The 21,928-nt window shown below is 37.7% G+C and overlaps 1 protein-coding gene across 4 annotated transcripts in view; it reads left to right on the top strand.

Annotated features, from left to right (window-relative positions):
• Positions 1–21,928, top strand: part of MPP7 (MAGUK p55 scaffold protein 7) — a 287,917-nt gene that overhangs the window by 211,223 nt on the left and 54,766 nt on the right. For 2 of the 4 annotated variants that reach the window (XM_045087410.1, XM_045087411.1), the window contains 3 exons: positions 3,029–3,049; positions 3,158–3,169; positions 4,164–4,205. The exons of the other annotated variants lie outside the window; for them this stretch is intronic. In XM_045087410.1, coding sequence (XP_044943345.1) covers positions 3,029–3,049; positions 3,158–3,169; positions 4,164–4,205 — 75 coding nt within the window. The remainder of the gene's footprint in view (positions 1–3,028; positions 3,050–3,157; positions 3,170–4,163; positions 4,206–21,928) is intronic. 4 annotated transcript variants of the gene reach the window in all.

The following is a 21,928-nucleotide window of genomic DNA, read 5'->3' as shown; positions in this document are numbered from 1 at the left end:
TATTCAAACTGAGTAAGCTCCTTTCTCCTGGCATCTTAACCAGTAATTTTTTTTTTTAAAGATTTATTTATTTTTTATTTGACAGACAAAGATCACAAGTAGGCAGACAGGCAGGTGGAAAGAGAGGAGGAAGCAGGCTCCCTGCTGAGCAGAGAGCCCGATCCCAGTACCCTGGGATCATGACCTGAGCTGAAAGCAGAGACTTTCACCCACTGAGCCACCCAGGTGCCCCTTAAACAGTAATTATTTAGTGTGCTCATATATAAAGTTAATTAAGAAATTAACAAGTAGGTTGCTTATGTTCTTATATTAAATTTGTATGCCTAAAACTCTGTCAAATATTTCTTAATATTGGTGGGGTTTTGTGTTAACAGAAACATAGGGGGTTTTAAAAAATACTGAAAGTAGCCCCCCGACCCCAATATTTACTGATATTCTTTGGAAAATGCCAAAGTTCAGAGTTTGTGTGGACAGAGGTGCAGATGAATTAGGCTGTAAACTGTATGTCTGACTGTTTATGTCAGGAGATGGTTGAGGTGATGGCCTAATTATTATTGCTCACTTTTCATCTCAGTCGACTGTGTTCTTCTTATATAAATTGAAGATACTCTTTCTAGAACACTCTCAGAAGGTACAGCTTTTCGCTTTTCCATTTGAAGGGTTCCAAGCCATACTGTCTCTTGCCTTTGTCTTGGGAACCCAATGCTATGCAGGTAAGAAAGGGCTGATTAACTATTAAGGGTGTACTCTGTGGTCACAGGTTATGGCAGACTTTTAGGAAGATTGATGTGGGTAGAGGGAGGCAGAAGAAAGCACAGCTTTGACCCTGTAAATGCGATCACACACCTATAAAGACACAATGTCTCCAACTGTCCAGAGTATCTGACGTTGCCCTGCTCAGAGGAGCTGGCAGCCAGCAGCATGGAGAATCTCCCCCTGCCCTCTTGCATGGGGCTCATCTTGCCGAAGCATCACCACTCCGTTCTCTGAAGACAGCCACAATTACTCTCTGTGACCTTCTTGGCTTCTCTTCTGTGGTTCTGTAGTTTTCCTGTCTTGCTCGTCAGTGCTTGAAGATTGGAGAGTGAACTCCTTTTAGGCCGGGGAGGGTCAGGCTGTGGGGGAAGAGACAAGAGGCTGGTGTGCTGGGAGGGTATGGAGAGCAGACAGGAAGCTTGAAATTAACTTTTTTGACTCCCCCCCCCCCCCCCCCCCCAACTTGTATTTCCTAGCATACAGTTAGAGTAACTAAAGAGTGATTTTGGCTTGATTGTATAGCATGGTACTTAAAAACGCAAACTCTGAAGCCAGATCGTGTGGGCCCCTGTTTCAGAGTGCTTCGTTTCTCTGTCCCTCTGGTTGCCATCTGTGACACGGAGGGAACAGTACTGGCTTCGTGGAGCGGTGCGAGAATTCAGTGCGTTTATGCATTTAGTGTACACAGAACAGTGCCTTCGTTAAGAATATAGTTCAGAATCGTGCAGTTGTCCCAAATGTCTCTGAAATCAACCTTTTCTATGTTTTCCTCTTTGTTCAGACTTGCTAAGTGTAAGGAAAAGTGCTCTTTGCTTTTCCTTGCAGCTGTCCATGAAGCTTGCTGCTGGCTTGGAGGTAGATATGCATGTGGGTTATCGCACAAAAAAGAGCTTCTCTTCCTACTTAGAGCATGGAAGAAACACTCTTCTGAGAATGTACACAGCATATTCACCACCTTTTATTAGATTATTAGAATAGGGAACATGCCATACTATTTGTGACATGGAGATGTTTGTTTTTATTGTGGGTTGACCTTGGTGTTTTAATTTTTGTTCTTATGCACGTGTGTGTGAGAGACATGGCTTTTTAATCAGATGATAAAATCTGTTGGACTTGACACTGGTTCTTTAATCAGGGTGCAACACTCATTCAATCCTGTTGTTCCTTCAGAAAATACACCTTCTGTTTAATAACCCGCTTTGTGGTGGGGTGTCTGCGATTGCAGACTCTGCTCGTATTATTTTTCCTAAGCCTGATTGCTTCGCTCGGCTAATCCGTATCACATAGTTCATTGTGCTTTTTCTGCTAATTTGTTTTAGATGGACGTAGCATTTCAAAGCTATGAAGGTAATGAGTGTAAATAAATTCACAGCTTGGGTGATGCTCAATACGAGCCCAAATAATAACGATTTTGCTTGTCATTTTTGCGAATATTTCAAATAGATCCTATTTGAATAGAATATGTTCAATATTCTATTTCAGTATTCTATTCAATATCAATAGAATATGTTCAAATAGATCCAATCCAGTTGGAGGACCCATAGGTATTTGAAAAAGAAAACTACAGTGGTGGTGCACACACTCTCCTAAGTGTTTTCTTTGACTGCCACTCTATAGTTTGGAGAGAGGAGTGAGCGGAAAACTGTCCCGATCAGCTCTATTTGTTCTCCAAAGTCTCATAGCAAAATGTGTTCTACCTTGACTTGTGGTTCGACTTTGCTTCTATTGAATTGCCAATTCTTTTTCCACCTTTAACTGAAGGCGAGTGTCCTCAGTCACATGGAACTCTTAAATTTCTTTCCTATTAGTAGCAATTAGTGATTTTTAGAATTATTCTTTAAAATACCTCTTATTAATACTGTAGCCAGAATGAAGTAAAGGGGCTCTTCCTGACTCATTTCATATGTGTAATAAATTGATAATACTGTTAAATTTACAGGATATTGAGACATTTTAAGGGCATTTTAAGGGTTGTTTCTAAATATATATTCTAAGTGTTAAACAGATTAGTTTATAAACAGAAATGTCCTATGAAAATAATCCCCCATTGAAGGTATTACTTTGGAAATTTTTTTTTCCTTATTATTTTTCCCATTTGGGCATTTAATAAGCTGAATGAAGGCTTTGCGCTTTTACTGCTTTAGTGTACGTATTCTTTTCAGACCAGGACTACAGTGCAGTCTAAAACGTAGTTTATCATGAATTCTGTTTGTTGACTAATAATTTTGAAATATTTAAAATACATTTCTTTTTCCCCTTTGGCTTTTCTAAGATGAGGAAACAGTTGAGTGTGGTAGGTAGATTTTTTTTTTTCCTCCCTCAGATGCATCTTCTTCCTCCTTTTAATTGTATTTTCTGCACATTTAATCATTTCCTTTCTCATTTTCTTTGTGCTTCTCAGAGGAAATTAAAGGTACATGTATAAAAGTTTCCCTGCCCCAGTCTACTAATTTTATTTTAGTACAACTATGTGTGGGTTAAATTGAATATAGCAAGTAGTTTATAGAAGATTATTATATATCCAAGCTTCCATCTTGATGTTACAGTACCAAAACTCATGGTTGGACTCTGTTTGAGAACTGTACTGTTTTTGCTTCATATAGCAGAAATAAGGAAAGTAATCTGATAATACATTGGTTTTGTCTCTGTCGGTAGTCTCAATGTTATTCAGATCTATCGGCATTCTTTGTTTAACATAAAGATGTCAGGGGAATCTTCTCAACTATTTGATTTCAGCACATGCTGTGCTAATAGTTCCAGAAACATATTTATGTGAAGATAAGGGATCTATAGTAATAAGTACCCACTACTTCAATTAAATTTTTAAGATATGCATAACCCAGTTTTCACTTAACTCCAAGGAATAATTAATAACACATTGTTTATTTTAAAATGTTTTCGTCCGTTCATTTTTTTCAAAAACCAAACAAAAAGAGAACTAGTATGCCTTGATTCCTTCCCAACACAGAATTTCTTCCCCTCCAAAGCAAGGATGTATCTTAATCTCAACGTCTTTGTCTAATCTAAAGTCAGTGCTATATTTTACATATTATCAAAGAGCCTGATTTACAAAAACAAATTGACTTTGGGGGATCAAGTGTTGTAATTTTCTTAACTACGGAAAGTATAAACAGTGCAGGCAGATCTTTTACAATTTTCTTGGAACTGCATCAAGGAACCCCTGAAGGAGGCTGAAACACAAAATTGCATGATGTCTTAAAACATCACTTGAAGCTTAAATGTAAAACAAAACGTTTTATGTTTAAGAGTGGCGTTGTGAGGGCTGTTCTATGCTGTGCTTTACATAATTGTTTTAAGTAATTTATTTTTTGCATCTGTGGCTGGGCTTCTAACTGTTCTGCTTTATTTCTTGGCTTTTGTTCTGTATGCTTTTATACTCCATCCAGAAGATGCTGAATATGCTGGTAACCACAGTGGAACGTATATAGGTGAGCAACTGGTCGTGGAAGAGGATTTCTTTCTTTCTGTTGCTTTCTCCAAAACCAGGATGTTGTTTTACCTTAAGTGAGCGTGTTTGCACTAGCATGCTCTCGTGTTTGGTGGGGATGGGGGTGTGTGTGTAGCATGAACCTTTATGTTAAACAGGCTCCATGGCTTGAACATAAAGGAATTCATAGTGTGCTTTCATGTTGTTGTTCCAGAAGCTTCCCAGATGCTCTGTTTTTGTAAATCATTCATCTGTTTTTGGGTAGAAGAGGAAAAGTGTTTGTGGCGAAGTCATTTGACTCAGTTAACCGTGTCTGCACTTTTCTCAGTTATCTGATTAGCTGTTAATTAGCCAAAGCTAAACAACTTCTTCCAACATTTTTGGTTTTGTTCCCTGATGATGGGTTAATCACATGGCGCCTCTTTGTGTAACCATTGACTGAACATCCCCAAATATAATGAAGCCTGTGATTGCCATGCTGTTCTGTTTCACCAGGAGACATTCCCAGAGTGGCCAAGGGATGTTACAAACCCAAACCAAGGTATCTAGAAGCTGTTAAATGCATCAGAATTCTCGTCAGCTGCCTCCCACTTCAGACCTTCCCCACCCTTGCCGTGACCATGTCCCCGCCTGTACGAGTGCTGGGTCATAGCATAGAAACACAGGTTGAGAGAGAACCGCTTCAACCTCCTTATTTTTAGATTAGTATTTATGTATATGATATCTCTTGGTTATTGAAGAAATTGGCCAGATATAGTATTTGGTAGTTAATATATATTATCTCTACTCCTGTAAGATTGGTGGGGATTTTTTTTTCCCACTTTACAGAAAGGAAACTGAGTGTCAGAAAATTAGCAGGAATTATCTCCAAATCTACAGGTAGAGAATGGGGCCTCCCAAGTTTCACATTCACATCTGTGCATGTATGAAGCCTATACTTTATCTTTGACAGCATGCTGTCAAAGATAAAGTATACCTTTTGTGTTGTATTCTACAAAACAAACCCCATGCAGAAATGTAGAACATTCTAGTTTTTAGGCTAGAAAAATTATAATCGGATGGTCAAGGAGAGGTTAAACTTCCATTAATTCTTTACTCATTTCAGAACAGTACAGTGTGCCTGATACTCTGTATCGCTTAACACACCTCTCCTTAGACCCTCAGAAACTTTGTGTTTTTATTTTTTGAAACTGTTTGCATTTTATTTATTTATTTTTAATTCACACAGGATGTATTATTTGTTTCAGGGGTACAGGTCGGTGATTCATCCGTCTTACACAATTCACAGCGCTCATCATAGCACATACCCTCCCCAGTGTCCAGCCCCCAGCCACCCCATCCTTCCCATGCCCTCCCCTCCAGCAACCCTCAGTTTGTTTCCTGAGATGAAGAGTCTCTTATGGTTTGTCTCCCTCTCTGGTTTTGTCTTATTTCACTTTTCCCTCCCTTCCCCTATGATCCTCTGCCTTGTTTCTCAAGTTCCTCATAGCAGTGAGATCTTATGTTAATGTCTTTCTCTAATTGACTTATTTCACTCAGCATAATGCCCTCTAGTTCCATCCAAGTCATTGCAAATGGCAAGATTTTGTGGGGTTTTTTTTGATGGATGCATAATATTCCAGTGTGTGTGGAATCATCCAGAACTCATTTATCTTTATCCATTCATCTCTTGATGGACATCTGGGTTCTTTCCATAGTTTGGCTGTTGTGGACATTGCTGCTGTAAACATTCAGGTGCACGTGCCCTTTTGAATCACTACATTGTATCATTGGGGTAAATACCCAGTAGTGCAGTTGCTAGGTCATAGGGTAGCTCTATTTTCAACTTTGTAGGGAACCTCTATACTGTTTTCCAGAGTGGCTGCACCAGCTTGCATTCCTACCAACAGTGTAGGAGGGTTCCCCTTTCTTTTCACCCTCACCAGCATCTGTCATTTCCTGTTAATTTTAGCCACTCTGATTGGTGTGAGGTGGTATCTCACTGTGGTTTTGATTTGTATTTCCCTGATGCCCAGTGATATTGAGCACTTTGTCATGTTTCTGTTGGTCACTTGGATGTCTTCTTTGCAGAAATGTCTGCTCATGTCTTCTGCCCATTTCCTGACTGGATTATTTGTTCTTTGGGTGTTGAGTTTGATAATTTCTTTATGGATTTTGGACACTAGCCTTTTATATGTTACGTCATTTGCAAATATCTTCTCCCATTATGTCGGTTGTCTTTTGGTTTTGTTGACTGTTTCCTTTGCTGTGCAAAAGCTTTTGATCTTGATGAAGTCCCAATAGTTCATTTTTGTCCTTCCCTTGCCTTTGGCTATGTTTCTAGGAAAAAGTTGCTGTGGCTGAGGTTGAAGAAATTGCTGCCTGTGTTCATCTCAAGGATTTGGAGGGATTCCTATCTCACATTGAGGTCTTTCATCCATTTGGAGTCTATTTTTCTGTGTGGTGTAAGGAAATGATCCGGTTTCATTTTTCTGCATGTGGCTGTCCAATTTTCCCAACATCCTTTGTTGAAGAGACTTTTTTCCATTGTACATTCTTTCCTGCTTTGTCGAAGATTAGTTGACCATAGAGTTGAGGGTCCATTTCTGTTTTCTCTATTCGGTTCCATTGATCTTTGTTTCTGTTTTTTGCCAGTACCATACTGTCTTGATGATTACAGCTTTGTAATAGAGCTCGAAGTCCGGAATTGTGATGCCACCAGCCTTGATTTTCTTTTTCAACATTCTTCTGGCTATTTGGGCTCTTTCCTGGTTCCATATAAATTTTAGGATTATTTGTTCCATTTCTTATTTAAAAAAAAAGATGTTTTGATAGGGATTGCGTTAAATCTGTAATTGCTCTAGTTAACATAGACATTTTCACAATATTTTTTCTTCCAATCCATGAGCATGGAACGCTCTTCCATTTTTTTGTGTCTTCCTCAATTTCTTTCATGAGTAATCTGTAGTTTTCTGAGTATAGATTCTTTGTCTCTTTGGTTAGATTGATTCCTAGGTATCTTATGGTTTTGCAATTGTAAGTGGGATTGACTCCTTAGTTTCTCTTTCTTCTGTCTTGCTATTGTGTATAGAAATGCAACTGATTTCTGTGCACCGATTCTATATCCTGACACTTCACTAAATTCCTCTATGAGTCCTAGCAGCTTTGGTATACCCCCAGAAACTTTAATGACTTCAGGGAGCAAATGTTTCTTTTCCTGAGTCTGTGGTCAGCTGAGCGGCTCTGCTGTGCTCTGTCAGCTTGATGAATCAGAGTGGTAGTTGGGCTAGCCTGTGGTTGGTTTGGTGGGTGGGATGCTTACCTGAAGTAAAACTGTTTCTGTGTCCTATAGTTTTTCATCCTCCAGTACGCTCGCTCATAACTCATCTCAGAGTTCCAGGGAGCAACAGAAAAAAACAATTTCGAGTATGTTAGTGCTGGTGAAGCTGATGTCTCATTGGCCAAAACCAGCCTCGTGGCCAAGCCAGCATATGTGTGTGAGGCGACTGTTCAGGAGTTTGGATTTAGGGAGATGTGAAGAGATGGACTGACTTTACTATAAGCTTCTACCGCTCTCTAAAATAGAGAGGTACCTACTCTCCCCGACTTCCAGGGTGTATACTGGGTCAGTTAAATGGCGAGTGTATATCCAAGTAACTGTGGCTTAAAGCAGTATCTGATGAGAGTCATATAAATGCTGTAATTCAGGAGTTGAGGGGACAGCCCCCCAGCCTGACACAGTTAATGATCCAGTCCTACAAGGAATGACATGAGATCCGGGCACCAAGGGTTAGGTGAGATTATAGTTTAGCAGCGGGGCATGAAGGTAGAAGCAGTAACACGGAGAGAGGTGACTGTTGGAGAGCATAAGGCATATTTGAGATTGGGTGAGGTGATGCATGTGCTCTTTGTTACATTCTCTGTTGCACTCTGGAACCCTGAGACTACAATATGGCCTGGCTTCCTGGAAGGTGAAAAATTATAGGAAATTATAGGAAAATTATAGGGTGAAATGCCATTGGATCTGGTAAGAACTCCATTGTTATCTGGAGTCACTGATAACTGATAGCTGTTTCTCAAACAGCTTTACTGGAAGCCAGATGGCAAGGTGTTGAAGAGTGAGAGCAGACAGGGAAAGGAAGATAGTGATCAAGTTCAAAGCTGGTTTTATAGTTGAGAGTAGAAATATTTTAGTGGGACAGGAAAATGGGATCCATTCTGTAGACAGAGATGGTGAAACTGATGGTAAAGGACTGAATATCTTCATGATTTTTTGTTTTAGAGCAGAGGTTGGGGGGAGCGGCAGAGGGAGAAAGAGAGAGAGAGTATCTTAAGCAAGCTCCATGCCTAACCTCAGAGCCTGACATGGGGCTTGATCTTACGACCCTGAGATCATGACCTGAGCTGTAGTCAGGAGCCAGACGCTGAACCGAATATGCCATCCAGGTGTCCCGAGGTTTGAAAGTCATGAAATCAAAAGTAATTGGTTGAATAAAGCCACAGCAGACTACATTGGATGGGATTGAGACAACAGGAGTGCTTTAGAGTAAAGAACTTGGCATTAGCAGGGGAGATTAAACATGCAGATTCCCTATGACCCATGATAATTTTTTGGAAAAGGCAGAGTGGGCTTTGTGCTCCCGGAGGACCATACTGAACACCCAGTCACAGAGGAAACTAGGGTACCTCCTAGGTAAAATGGGAATATTATGAACCACTCAATGAGTCATATCCAACCTGGTCACACACCGACAAGCTTCAGACCATGTTTGGACAAAAGATACATATTTTTGTTAGTCCCACAAATTTGGTAAATTTTACATAAAAATTTCTGACTCCTTTGACAAAACAGAAGACTAACTGAGGGCTTCGTTTCCCAGTGTTAATAATTTGCTGGAGTTAAGTTAGAACCGACTCTGTCAGTGGAGCCCAAGGTCTCTGGTTCCTCGCAGTCTCCACCCCTCATCGTCTTGCTGGCGCTGACGGGGATGTTGGTAGACGTTCTCCTAATCGCTGTGTTGGTGTTTGTTTTATAACAGGGAGGTATTTCTTGGCCTCCATGTTCTCCAGTGAGGGGAAATAAAAGTGACCAAAGAGTATTTCAGACAAATGTTATGACTATTTCCCTGAGGACTAACTTTTGTGTAAAATATATTTGTGTAAGGCAATTGATAAGATTTTTTCCACCTGTCTGACTTCTGTAGGCTTTTGAATTTGCAAGCCCTGAGTACAGATTGTAGCCATACATTCCATTCAACTTCCACTCTGAGAGAAAATTGTCCTTTCCTGTGGCAAAGAGGAAAAACCTGGTCAGTGTGTTTTAATAGATGACGTCATGACAGCATTTCATTCTAAACATTCTAAATGTTTATTTTGACACGTGTAGCGGGAGACTGCCATAGGTCCATGGACCGTGAAGTTCATTGAGCTAGGAGTTGAGAGTTAAGGGAGTCTAGCAAGGTGTCTGAGAAAAGAAGCATGTAACAAAAAAGACTTTGTTTTTAAAAAGGGCATGAAAAAATAGGCTTCATAAACTAAGCTTGTTTCTGGTAAGTTTCTTCTTTTCAAGAAACACTTCAAATTCAATGACCACAGATTTGAAACTGTCTTTTACGGGATAACCCGGTTTGATCATACTCTCTGATTATTTTATATATAATTTAAATTACATGATTATACTATTATATTAGTACTTTGTTACATTATTACTTTGTTATAAATATATTGAACAAATGGAATGTCATGTGGAATTCTGTTTTCCTCAAAAGCCAAATCCTCAAAATGCTCCTGGATTTTGTGTTTTGTTTTGTTTTGTTTTTTTATGTTCAGTTAGCCAACATATAGTACATCATTTGTTTGTGATGTATTGTTTGATGATTCATTACTTGCGTATAACACCAAGTGGATTTTTATTTTTTATTTATTTTTCTTTCTTTTTAAAGTTTATATTTACCTTCCAGCTAGTTAACATACAATGTAATAATAGTTTCAGGTGTACAGTATAGTGATTCAACACATATATCATCCTGTGCTCGTCACAGCAAGTCCCCTCCTTAACCCCTGTCACCTGTTTCACCCACGGCCCGACTGCCTCCCCTCTGGTAACCATCAGTGTATTCTCTGTAGTTAAGAGTGGATTTTTAAGGGCGCCTGGGTGGCTCAGTGGGTTGAACCACTGCCTTCGCCTCAGGTCGTGGTCTCGGGGTCCTGGGATCGAGTCCCGCATCGGGCTCTCTGCTCAGCAGGGAGCCTGCTTCCTTCTCTCTCTCTCTGCCTGCCTCTCTGCCTGCTTGTGATCTCTGTCTGTCAAATAAATAGATGGAATCTTTAAAAAAAAAAAAAAGAAAGAAAAAAAAAGAGTGGATTTTTAAAAGAGGTCTCATAAGTAATATGCTGACATAAATGACAAACTGTTTTATGGTAGAAGTATTATTTGGTATACAACCTTAAAATATACTGTGAGTATGATGCTGTGACTTTTTCTTGGTTTTTCTCCTTTTTTGCCCTTCAACTTCTATCTTTGCCTTTTTTCCTATCAAGTTCTTTATCTGTCTCTTGTTAGTTTGATGAGCTCTTTCTATGCCATGAATATTAGTTCTCCCTGTTGGGCATATCTTTCCTGTTCTTTTGCTTGGGTTTTTACCTTTATTCCAAGATTCACAGCGTATAAATATTTCAGTATTTACATTACCACATCTGTGAATTGTTTCCTTTGTCTTCTGAGTTTTCTTTTGTGTTCCCTGTACAAAAATTTTTGAAATAATTCTAATTTTTAATTTTTTAGAAGATTTTTATTTATTTGAGAGAGAGTGAAAGTAGGAAGAAGGAGAAGCAGACTCCCTGCTGAGTGGAGAGCCCAATGTGGGAGCATGAGCTGAGCCAAAGGTAGATGCTTAACTGACTGAGCCAACCAGGTGCCCTAATATATATTTTTAAGATTTTATTTATTTATTTGACAGAGGTCACAAGTAGGCAGAGAGGCAGGCAGAGAGAGGAGGAAGCAGGCTCCCTGCTGAGCAGAGAGCCCGATGCGGGGCTCGATCCCAGGACTCTGAGATCATGACCTGAGCCCAAGGCAGAGGCTTAACTCACTGAGCCACCTAGGCTCAAATATTTTTTTTTTTTATTAAAATAACATATGCATTAGGTTAAGCATATGAAATTGCTTCATACTCCTGTTCTGTAGGTCAGAAAGCAACAGAATGCCAGCAGTTTCATATGGCTTTATTTAATAAATTGTTTGGAAAGTCAAACAGTATTTGCGAGTCTTGCAGCTCCAAACAAGTATACCTTCCCCTTTCCCTTCCCTTTCCAGTCCCACCTTTTCCCTCAAGAGACAACACATTAGCTCTGGTTAGCTGTTTCTTCTAGTATGTACAGAATATAACTGTCTTATATTAATATTTCTGAAGTTTTCCCTACTATTTTTTGAATGCCTTTCATGTTCTAGACTGCTCTAGACACTGGGGTTTCAACAAAGATGAAAACAAATACCCTTTCATACAGCTTCCATATTTGGTGTAGGTTTGGACCAACAACTAAGTAAATTATATAAGATCTTAGGTGATAATAAATGCTAAGAAGTAAAGTAAAACAGGAATGGGGTGATGGAGGAGTTGGGGAAACAGGATATCAAATATCTCTAAGGGGGTTAATGAAGACCTCTTTGAAGAGGTTGTATTTAAGTAAAAACCTGAGAAGGAGCCTCTTGAGGAATGAGAATTCCAAGGAATGGGACATGCATGTGCAAAGGCCCTGAGACAGGACCCTGATGCCTCCAAGAATCAGGAAGGACACCTGTGTGAACAGGAGAGAAATTGATAGGATTCGAGGTTGGCAAGGTAATAGAATGGTTGTGGAGAGGACGGGGAGAGAGGGGATTCTTGGGCTCATAATAATGTGTGAGATTTGAAATCATTGAAGGGTTCTGAGCAGAGCAACAACGTGACCTGACGTATTTTTAAGGTTTACTCAGCTGGTCTTTTGAGAAGGGAACCATAAGGGAGCAAAGACTGAAACATGGAGCTATATGGGAATCCAGACAAGAAATGATTGTGGCTTGAAATAAAATATTCTTGGTGGAGGTAGTGATAATAGGTGAGATTCTGAATACATTTTACTGGTAAGACTCACAAGATTTTGAGGCAAGTTGGAGAGTCAAACACCATTTTTGGACTTCAAAAACTGCAAGGGTGAAGTGGCCATTTCCTGAGATGGAAGTAGAAGTTTGAGGGGGGAGATCAGGGAACCTGTTTGGGATATACTGAGTTTATGATACGTATGTAGAGGTGTTAAATAGGCAGCTGGGTAGGCAGCTTTGAGTTCAGGCTATTGATTTAGAAGTTGTCAGAGTTAGATCACACTTAAAGTTAGGAATCTGGATGAGATCACCAGGGAGTGGGTGTAGATTTGGGCAAGAAAAGAACCCAAAGTGAAGTAGAAAAAAATGTACAGGTGTGATTCTTCTAGGAGCCAATAAAAGTAAAGTTTTAGGAAGGGAAAGAGTGATCAAATAAGATGAGGAATGAAAGCTGACCTTTGATTTAGCAGTGTGGATGTTACCAGCAACCTTGCCAAACGGTTGGTACCTTGACTGGGTTGAAAAGCATTTGCAATACCCTTTGGTGATAAAAACTTAACCTAAGAATAGAGGGGAATTTCCTCAACCTGACAAAGGGCATGAACTAAAACCCAAAAGTTAACAGCGTACTTAATAGTGAGAGCCTGAAAACTTTCTCCTCACGACCAGAAACCAAGTGACATTCTTGTCACTTAAGGTACCATAGTCCTGGAAGTGCAAGCCAGAGCAATTGGGCAAGGGAAAGAAATAGAAGTTTCCAGATAGGAAAGGAAGTGGTGAAACCATCTCTGTTTAAAGAGTACTTTATCTTGTATAGAGAAATCCTTTTTCTGCATGTGGCTTTTTTCCTCATTCTACCAATAATGTGGCGTATAACATTGATTGATTTTTCTGTATTGACCCAACCTTGTATTTCTAAGATAAATGCCACTTGCTTGTGGTGTCTAATCCTTTATATATGTTGCTGAATTTGGGTTGCTAGTATTTTGAGGAATAAGGATGTTGGTCTTTAGATTTTCTTTTTCTAGTGATATCTTTGCCTGATTTTGGTATCAGAGTAATACTGGCCTCATATGATGAGGTGGGAGGTGTTCCTGCTCTTTTTTGGGAAGCATTTGTAAACTTTGATTGTGTTAATTGTTCTCTAAACTTCTGCTAGAATTCACCAGTGAAACCATCTCATATAGGGCTTTTCTTTGTGGGAAGTTTTTTGACTGCTGACTCAATCCTTTTACTTATTAAAGGTTTATTCAGATTTTCAGTTTTAGTAGTACATCTCTAGTAATTTGTCTGTTGGATTTTGATTATCCAATTTGCTGGCATCCAGCTGTTCATAGTAGTCTCTGTTACAATCTTTTTGTTTCTTCTTGGTAATGGTGTCCCCTCTCTCATTCCTAAATTAATAATTTGGGTCTTCTCTTTTTTTATTGGTCTGTGTATGTTAAAGGTTTGTCAGTTTTGTTGATCCTTTCAAAGAATAAAAAAAATGCTTTTTATTAATTTTCTCTATCCTAAGAGATACTAAAATTTCTATGCTAACTATGAAATGCTAGTTTATTCTCAAATTTTAACATTTCCCTCCAATCCTCTGTATTACTCACACAACTGTGTACACACACACACACACACACACACACGAGTCTAAGGAGTTGGTTCACATGATGGTGGAATGTTGGTAAGTCAAAATCTGCAGGAAAGCCCAGCAGGCTGGAGACCCAGGGACGAATTGTAGTTTGAGTTCAAAGGCCATCTGGCGGGGAATCACTTTTTTTAGGGGAGATTAATTGTTTTTTTCTTCATGGGATTAGATGAGGCCCACCCACATTCTAGAGGGTAACCTTCTTTATTCAAAATTCACTGATGTAAAGGTTAATCTGATCCAGAAAAATACCTTCACAGAAACATCTAGAATAATGTTTGATCAGATATCTGAGCACTATGGCTCAGTCATATTCTCCTACTCTGAGTATGCCTGTGGTAATTATAGCATTGAAGACATATTTACTCTTGGGAGATTTGATAATGTCTTTCATATCAATTGCTTCTCTACTAAAAGAAGTCATTTAAACAATTCAAGTCAATAAAAATGGTTTTGTAACATTTTAGTCACTTAACTGCATATCATACAAATGACCGTGGTGTCCTGGTACACATCAAATCCTGACAGATACCACTATTTTCACACATACATTGTGGTGCTGCAGATTTTAAAGAATATCCACATGCACAGAATGGATCTATAGCCATCCTCGGCACATGGCCCCTTTATCCAGTTCTAGGAAAGCTCTGGAAAATAGTCAAGAGAGTTTCCAGAAATGTAACCTTCTCCTGAGGGCTTTTCCAAGAACTGTTAAGCATTTCTGAGATTCTGGCTTATTTTAGAAACTTACTCTTGCAGCCCTCATCCACCTTCTGATTCTGTATCTTGGGGGCCCACAGAGGGAGAGGAAGAGGGGAAGTGATGTACCCTGCACACACACGGTACCCTTGAACCCAAAAAAATGGGGCCGCCCAGGGTCTACTAGTAGTTTCAGGACCGCTGCTGATCTAAATCAGACCAGTAGCTCAGTGAGTATATTTGATGATTTTCACTTTCTTTGATGTGCATAAAATCAAACATGAAACAGCATATGTAAGTAGCCCTTAACCTCATGACCGTTTCTGACAACCCACGTCAAAATGATCTAATTTGACTTTCAAAAGAAGTAACATTATAATAGTCCAAGAATCTTTTCTTAGGAAATAAAAAAAGAGAGGCTTCCTTTTTTTTTTTTTTTTTGAAAGATTTTACTTATTTATTAGAGAGAGAGAAAGATAGTGAGAGACAGAACAGGAACAGGGAAGAGAGGGAGAAACAGGCTCCCTGATGAGCAGGGAGCCTGACGTGGGGTTCAGTACCAGGACCCTGGGACCAGGACCTGAGCCGAGGCCGGTGCTTAACCCACTGAGCCACGCAGGCGCCCCTAATACTCCAAGAATTGAATGTCTGTTTATGTAAGAATTATAACGTAAAACTGTATTTAATCACTGATACGAATGTTCACTCTGTGGTAGGATTCTTGTTGATGTGTAGCATGGTGCATTTCTCAAGGGTCTGTTCATCAGTAAAGAGACTGGGCTCAGTGGGTTGGGCCTCTGCCTTCGGCTTGGGTCATGATCTCAGGGTCCTGGGATCGAGCCCTGCATTGGGTTCTCTGCTCGGCGGGCAGCCTGCTTCCCCCTCTCTCTCTGCCTGCTGCTTTGCCTACTTCTGATCGCTCTCTGTCAAATAAATATTTTTTAAAAAAAGGAGAGAGATTGGGCTGTTACTTGAAGGAAGGAAAAGGCACACTGAGTTGGCAGTGTAAGTTGTGTTAATTACATACGATTTTACGACAGTAATACAAAGATAAGTAGGTAGTATCCTGTAACTGTGAAGTGCAAAAACAGGACCTTTTTAAAGTCGAATCTGTGTAAGTCAAGGGCTGCCTAGATATGTAAAGATTGTCCAACCATATATATTTATATGAGTATGTAAATTAGCAGGAGTGATTCATTTCCTTCTATGAGCTCTTGAAAATTTCATTTAGCTTTGGTGGCTCATGTGGGAGTTCCTGGTGTGCGTGTATATGTGCATATGGGTGTGTGTGTGTGTGTGTGTGTGTGTGTGTGTGTGTGCGTGCTGGCTTTCATACAGTTGTTCAGTACAGTAGCCAGTTGTGAAGATTCTCTCCTTTTTCCTCACGCAGTACGAAATAGTTCATGTGAAGAATTACTTTTCTTTTTACATTGGCAAGAGTTACAGCATGTTTTTCCTCTGGTTAATTCATTATCAAAATCTTGCTTTAATCAATTAACAAAGCACTGCTTATCAGGCATCTGTCTTCGAACATAACGTCTTGCAAATGGTTTCCTGAAAACTCAACACTTTCTCCACTTCTGCCCTTGCTGGAGTCCTTCATGCATTCTTTTAAAACAAGATCAGTTTTGGGACTTATGTAAGTGAAGACTGTTCTTTCTATTTAACTGAAGTGTTTACCATAAAGTTCAATATAAACAAAAGTGCCCATTCGCTGTTCTTTCAAATGTTATTATTTACCTTTCTCTATATCTGTGTGTTTTTTTTTTCCTAATCCTTTTCTGTGTGTTAAGCACCATTGATTCTCAACAAGTTACACTATTTTATATATCTAGTAGAAATTCCCATTTGCTCTATTATTGAGTCATTTTATTAAGGAATGTTTTGTAGGTAAGTAGCTATGTCAAAATATACTGCCTTAATATTCTTCCAAAAAGTAAAATTTATACAAAGAGAACATTTAGAAGCATTCTTTTAAAAATGGTACAGGTTCTTTCTTGAACAAGAACTCTGCATAATCTCAACATGTCTGGAATACTACTTGGAAATATTTTCTCTGACAGAAAGAAACCATTCCTGCTTGGAGAATTTTTGGTTGCATAGACACAACTTAAAAAAAATATATTACAATTTTAAAATCCAATCTTCCCCTCTTTTTAGAACTGTATTTTTTATATGTAATTCTATGTGTGCGTACCGTATTTTCTCATAATTTTGAAAGTGTAAGTAAAAACTCAATTCTTTATTAGCTGACTGGCAGAAAATGAAATTCTCATGTGGTTTCTCCTTTTTTATGGTAATCCTGTGCTATGCTTTAAAAAGAAATTGTCAGTGGTATCAGGAAAACTTTTTAAGACCTAAGTAGTTTTTTTCTTGGAAATTGCAAATTGATATCTTATATTAGCTTCCATGATTTCACTAGGCACTTTTGAGTTTCTATTTTTATTTTTAGCTTGAGATGAGCTGAATGATTAAAGGATATTTATGGTGTTTGAACATTTCTTTAAGTTTTTTTGAGGGCATCTTGAAACCTGTAACATTTCAGAGATAAATTATTTGTTTATTCAAAAGCCTTGTTCCACTTTATACACAAAATTAGCATATGTAAAGTTGGTTAATGTAATTCACGGTAATGTTCCTGTGTCTGTGATGATTTTTTCCCCCCTGACAGTGTTTTATAAGATGAATACAAGAAGCTGACTAACCCAGCTTCTTTAGATTTCTGTTACTTTTATAGTTTTGTATTGGTATTGCTTTTCAATTTAAACCTCCTCCCAAGATTTTTATCTGATTATTTGTTTGGTCTCAATTATCCTTAGTTGTCTTTGGGGACAATTTTATGATTGGAGTACTGTGGAACCATCATTTCAATAATAATTTTATCTTAGGACCATGTTCCCATAGTTTTTACATGTCCATTATGACTTATTACAGCAACATGGGCATTATATTAAAAATGTTTATTTTAATGGAAATTTTCAATGTTATGTTGGCATGAGCCTAACACTGTATAATAATTTCCAGCTGCTTAGTTTTTATTAATGGCTACATGAGTTTTTTAATCTTCTTAAAAATTTCGTTTACATTAAAATATTTTCTTCCTTGTAACTGAGGTACCTATTGAACTAGTAAATATTAGCTTCATCAAATTAATCCAGTGTTTTAAGATGCAAAATATGATTTTTACACAATGTTTGGTAGTTCTTCCAAGTTAAAAAAAGAAAAAGAATCCACATTTTCATGTATTTAAGGAGAGAAAAAAGAATTGAAGTGTTTTTATCTCCTTTTAAGAAAGTAAGCAGTTTTCTTGATTGAGTTGGTATCAAATAAATGTATTTTGTTAAAAATTAGGAACTTTAGATCCTTCCATAAATCTCTAAGTTTTAAAGTGCCTGTGATCAATATTGCTATTTTATGATTCAAACAATTTCACTGAAATATTTTTCCCATTCTACAAACATCTATATTTAAACATTACAAGATCATTATTATTGAGAACATTGAGGATATATAATATCTGATGTTTTTAGACCAAATTGGTTACTTTATGTAACCAAAGACTGAAACTGTCCCACTTGAAAATTGTGAGTGGTAACATAGTTGTATTTCTTTTCTTTGAATTAACAGAAAGGCAGATGTCACTTTACTTGTTCACGTGTGTGATTTCTGGGGCTGTGTTAGTGTTGGTGATGAGTAGCCTTGATTCTGTTGGAGGGCCTTTTGTGGTAATGAACATGTTTGGACATAAAATAAATGATCATGTGTTTTTTAATAAAATGCCATCTTAAGTGTCTTAAAGTTTTATGAAAAAGTAAGGCTATTAAAATGATAAATATTTATATTGTAAATTCACACTTAAGTTACTAATTTATGGGAGCCAATGAATATAATAACAATTTATGATTTAAAAAAATTTAATATTTTAACTTATTGGCTATTTCTAACTCTTGAGAATATAAAAATGTACTCTGTTACCATAATTATTTCAAAATATAGAAGACTGACCCTGCCTCTAAGACATAGTCAAACGTATTTTGTCTTACCTATTGGTATGACACACAAATACATCTGTCCGTAGTGGAGTTCATTTGATTGTTCATATATTATGAACTGTGTTTTGTGGACTTTTTTTCAAATTTTAAAATTAACATTACAGAAAGTTTGAAAAATAGAACAATAATAATTGTTCACCTCCCTCTCTCCCTAACACAACCATTGTCTGTCTTCATGCTATTTCTTCCACAATTTTGTATCCATACCAACTTTTATATTAGTAAAAAAGTAAAACTCATAGGTATGACTATTGCATTCTGTCCAGTTTTTTCCATTTATTATTATATCAAATGTATTTTATGGTGCTCTGTAGTTTTAGAATTATAATTTTAATGGCTTAACCTCATTTCTTTGAAAAAGTTGCATAATTTAATCATTCCCATATTTATGTACATGTTAGATACTTCAAGTTTTTTCTTCTTTTGCTGTTAAAACATCACTAATATTTGAAACTATAGGATAGGTATATTACTTAATCTACAGTATGAAACTTATTTTAATAACAAATGACTCTTAATTTACATATATAAGCATTAAGATTTATAATCTCTGGATAAAGTCAAGTAGCTTTGTAAATGACCGAGTCACAACTTGCTGAGTTTAATTTTTTTTTCACTTAATAGAAATGTCATTGTCAAATTAGAGAACTTGCTAAAAATCTTAGTTCTAGTCATGAGCCTGTGTTGTGAAACCCCTTCTATTATAAGTATTTGGGCATATTTCCATGTCCTCTAATAGATCGGTAGCTTTTGGGGAGCAGAGACACCATTGTATATATTTTCAGATTGTACACATCATCTTGAATACAGAAGAGGATCAAAAATGCATTTAATTATATCTGAAAAAAAGTCTCCAACAGAAAGGAGCTTATAATTTTTAAACCCCAAAATACACTGCTGGTTCATCTTTTCTCATTTCCTTACTACATAAAGTAACAGAAGGCTCATCACTTCTTCTGTTCTACATCTATATATTTGGAACAGTATTTCAACCTTGCTTCTTTCATCATGTAGTATTTCAACCACAGCCTTGGTAATCACTTTTGTCTTGTTTTGTTTCAAGTTTTTATTTAGATTCCAGTTAGCATATAGCGCAGTATTAGTTTGAGGAGTAGACTTTAGTGATCCATCACAACATTAATACCTACCCCCCATCTTGCTTGTCCCCCATGCACCACCCCTCCATCAACCCTAAGTTTGTTCTCTATCCTTAAGAGTCTGTTTTATGGTTTGCCTCTCTTCCTCCCCCCCATTTCATGTGTTTCGTTTCTTAAATCCCACATATGAGTGAAATCATACGATATTTGTCTTTCTGAGTGACCTATATCACTAAGAGAAGGACCACTTAAGCCTATGGAGTATTCTGCCTCCCCCATTGGGTTGCTATGGGAGGTAAATGAATTAAACCACATAAAGGCTTCAGCGGGTGTCTGTTATCTCATAAGTTCTCAATACTTATCAACCACCACCATCATAACTTCTGTTGTTTTGGTATTGATATCATCAGTAAGAGAATTCTCTAAACTCAGACCAAGAATCACATTTTTGGCTCCCTTTCTTTTTCTTTCTTTCTTTCTTTCTTTCTTTCTTTCTTTCTTTCTTTCTTGTCATAATAATAAGCCATCTGGTACTTCAGTACAAAGTATGTATCAACATAAAGGAGTGAAAGGATTATTCAGTAAGTATTTTTGGGACCATTGGTTAATTACTTAGAAAAATATAAAGTTACAGCCTCACCTCACAAGCTTGATCTCATGATTACAGCTGAGTAATTCCAGATGGGATTAAAAAAAAAAAAAAGTAAGTGTAAAGCCATGCAACCCATTTTTTTTTCTAACTTAAGAAAATATAGGTGAATATTTATCAGACCCAAGGATAGGAAAGTCCTAAAAACAGTGAAAGAAATCACAAAAGAAAGAAACAGACTCAACTACATAAACATTTTAAATTTCTTCTAAATGGAAAATTGAAAATCTTAAAAAGTGTTTGCAATAACTTAGGGCCAAGGGCTGTGACCTTACAAGATATGTGTATGTGTATATATTTATGAAGACCATACTCAGAAAGTGATCAAAATGTAATAAGCAGCAATTTACAAAGGAAATAAGAAATGCAAATGGATAATAAGCTTGAAAAAAAAGGCCAGCCTCTGTAACAGTGAGGGTGAAATGGCATACAGGTTTTTCACTTTTAAATCTCTGAAGATTTCAAAGCAATTATAAATGTCTTTATGAGAGACTGGTGTAATATATGGGAAATCGTACTTTCTGCTGGTGGAAATGTACATTGGTATTCACTGATCTGAGAAGCATTTGGACCAGATCTGTCTAGCTTCTGGCAATTTATCCTAATAGTCCACGAGATGGAATAAAGGGAATGTTCGGGGATGTTTATTGCGATCTTCTTGAAATAAGGAGCAAACACCAGGCAACTTAAGTGTTTCTCTTTATAGTAAAAAATTATTTAAATAAAGTGTTGCAATTATGTGCTAAGTTAATAAGGGATCATAAATGATTTCTACTGGAAAATACGAGATAAGAAGTGTCTCCTTGTGATCAGGGGCCTGACCTGCGGCTGCAGTCCTACTCTAGAGTCCCTTTACTATTGTAGTAAAGTAAACGTGTTGTTCCTTTAAAACACGCAAATCTCTAACAGCTGTGGGTAAGCTCGCTGGAAAAAGCCTGTCCATAAAAATGTTGAGCCAATTATAAATTACAAAAATGTGAAATATAAGGAAAAATATATTTTGTGTAAAACCGTTCTCTTATTCCAGATTCCTCGTTACCGTTCCTTTCCCCTTACTTTTTTAAAGCCAGCTCTTGCTAAGACTTGCGTGTTGAAAATGAACGCGGGTTCAGTAGGTCCTACGTTGTTTATTCGCAGGTACCTGAACGAACCCTTTGCATACATACTCTCCTTGTAAGTGTATATTTTTAAACCTTCCTTTTAATAAGAGAACCACATAAAAGCTGAAGGGAAGAAATTGCCCCTTCCAGACACAGAATTAAGTTTCCTTTAACCTTACTTACTAAGGTGTGTGCTGGCACGTAGCTCATTATGGGACCCACGTTTGAAAATCAGAGCCTTGAACAGTGTGCCAAACAAGCCCTCACCCCTGACGTCCTGGGGAGGATAGATTCTAGGAAAATAGCTTGTTTGGGTTTGAGAAACCGTCACAAGCATGTACTCTGAATTTTGTGCCTTTTGTTGTATCCTCTGTTCTGGCTGTTTTATTGGTTCCTCTGGGTTGGAAAATTTGTTTTATCCTGTATATT

Source organism: Mustela putorius, unplaced genomic scaffold (genome assembly GCF_011764305.1).
Source record: "Mustela putorius furo isolate JIRA1106 unplaced genomic scaffold, ASM1176430v1.1 tig00001130_pilon_pilon_pilon, whole genome shotgun sequence".
NCBI lineage: Eukaryota > Metazoa > Chordata > Mammalia > Carnivora > Mustelidae > Mustela > Mustela putorius.
This window is presented reverse-complemented; position numbering and strand designations above follow the sequence as displayed.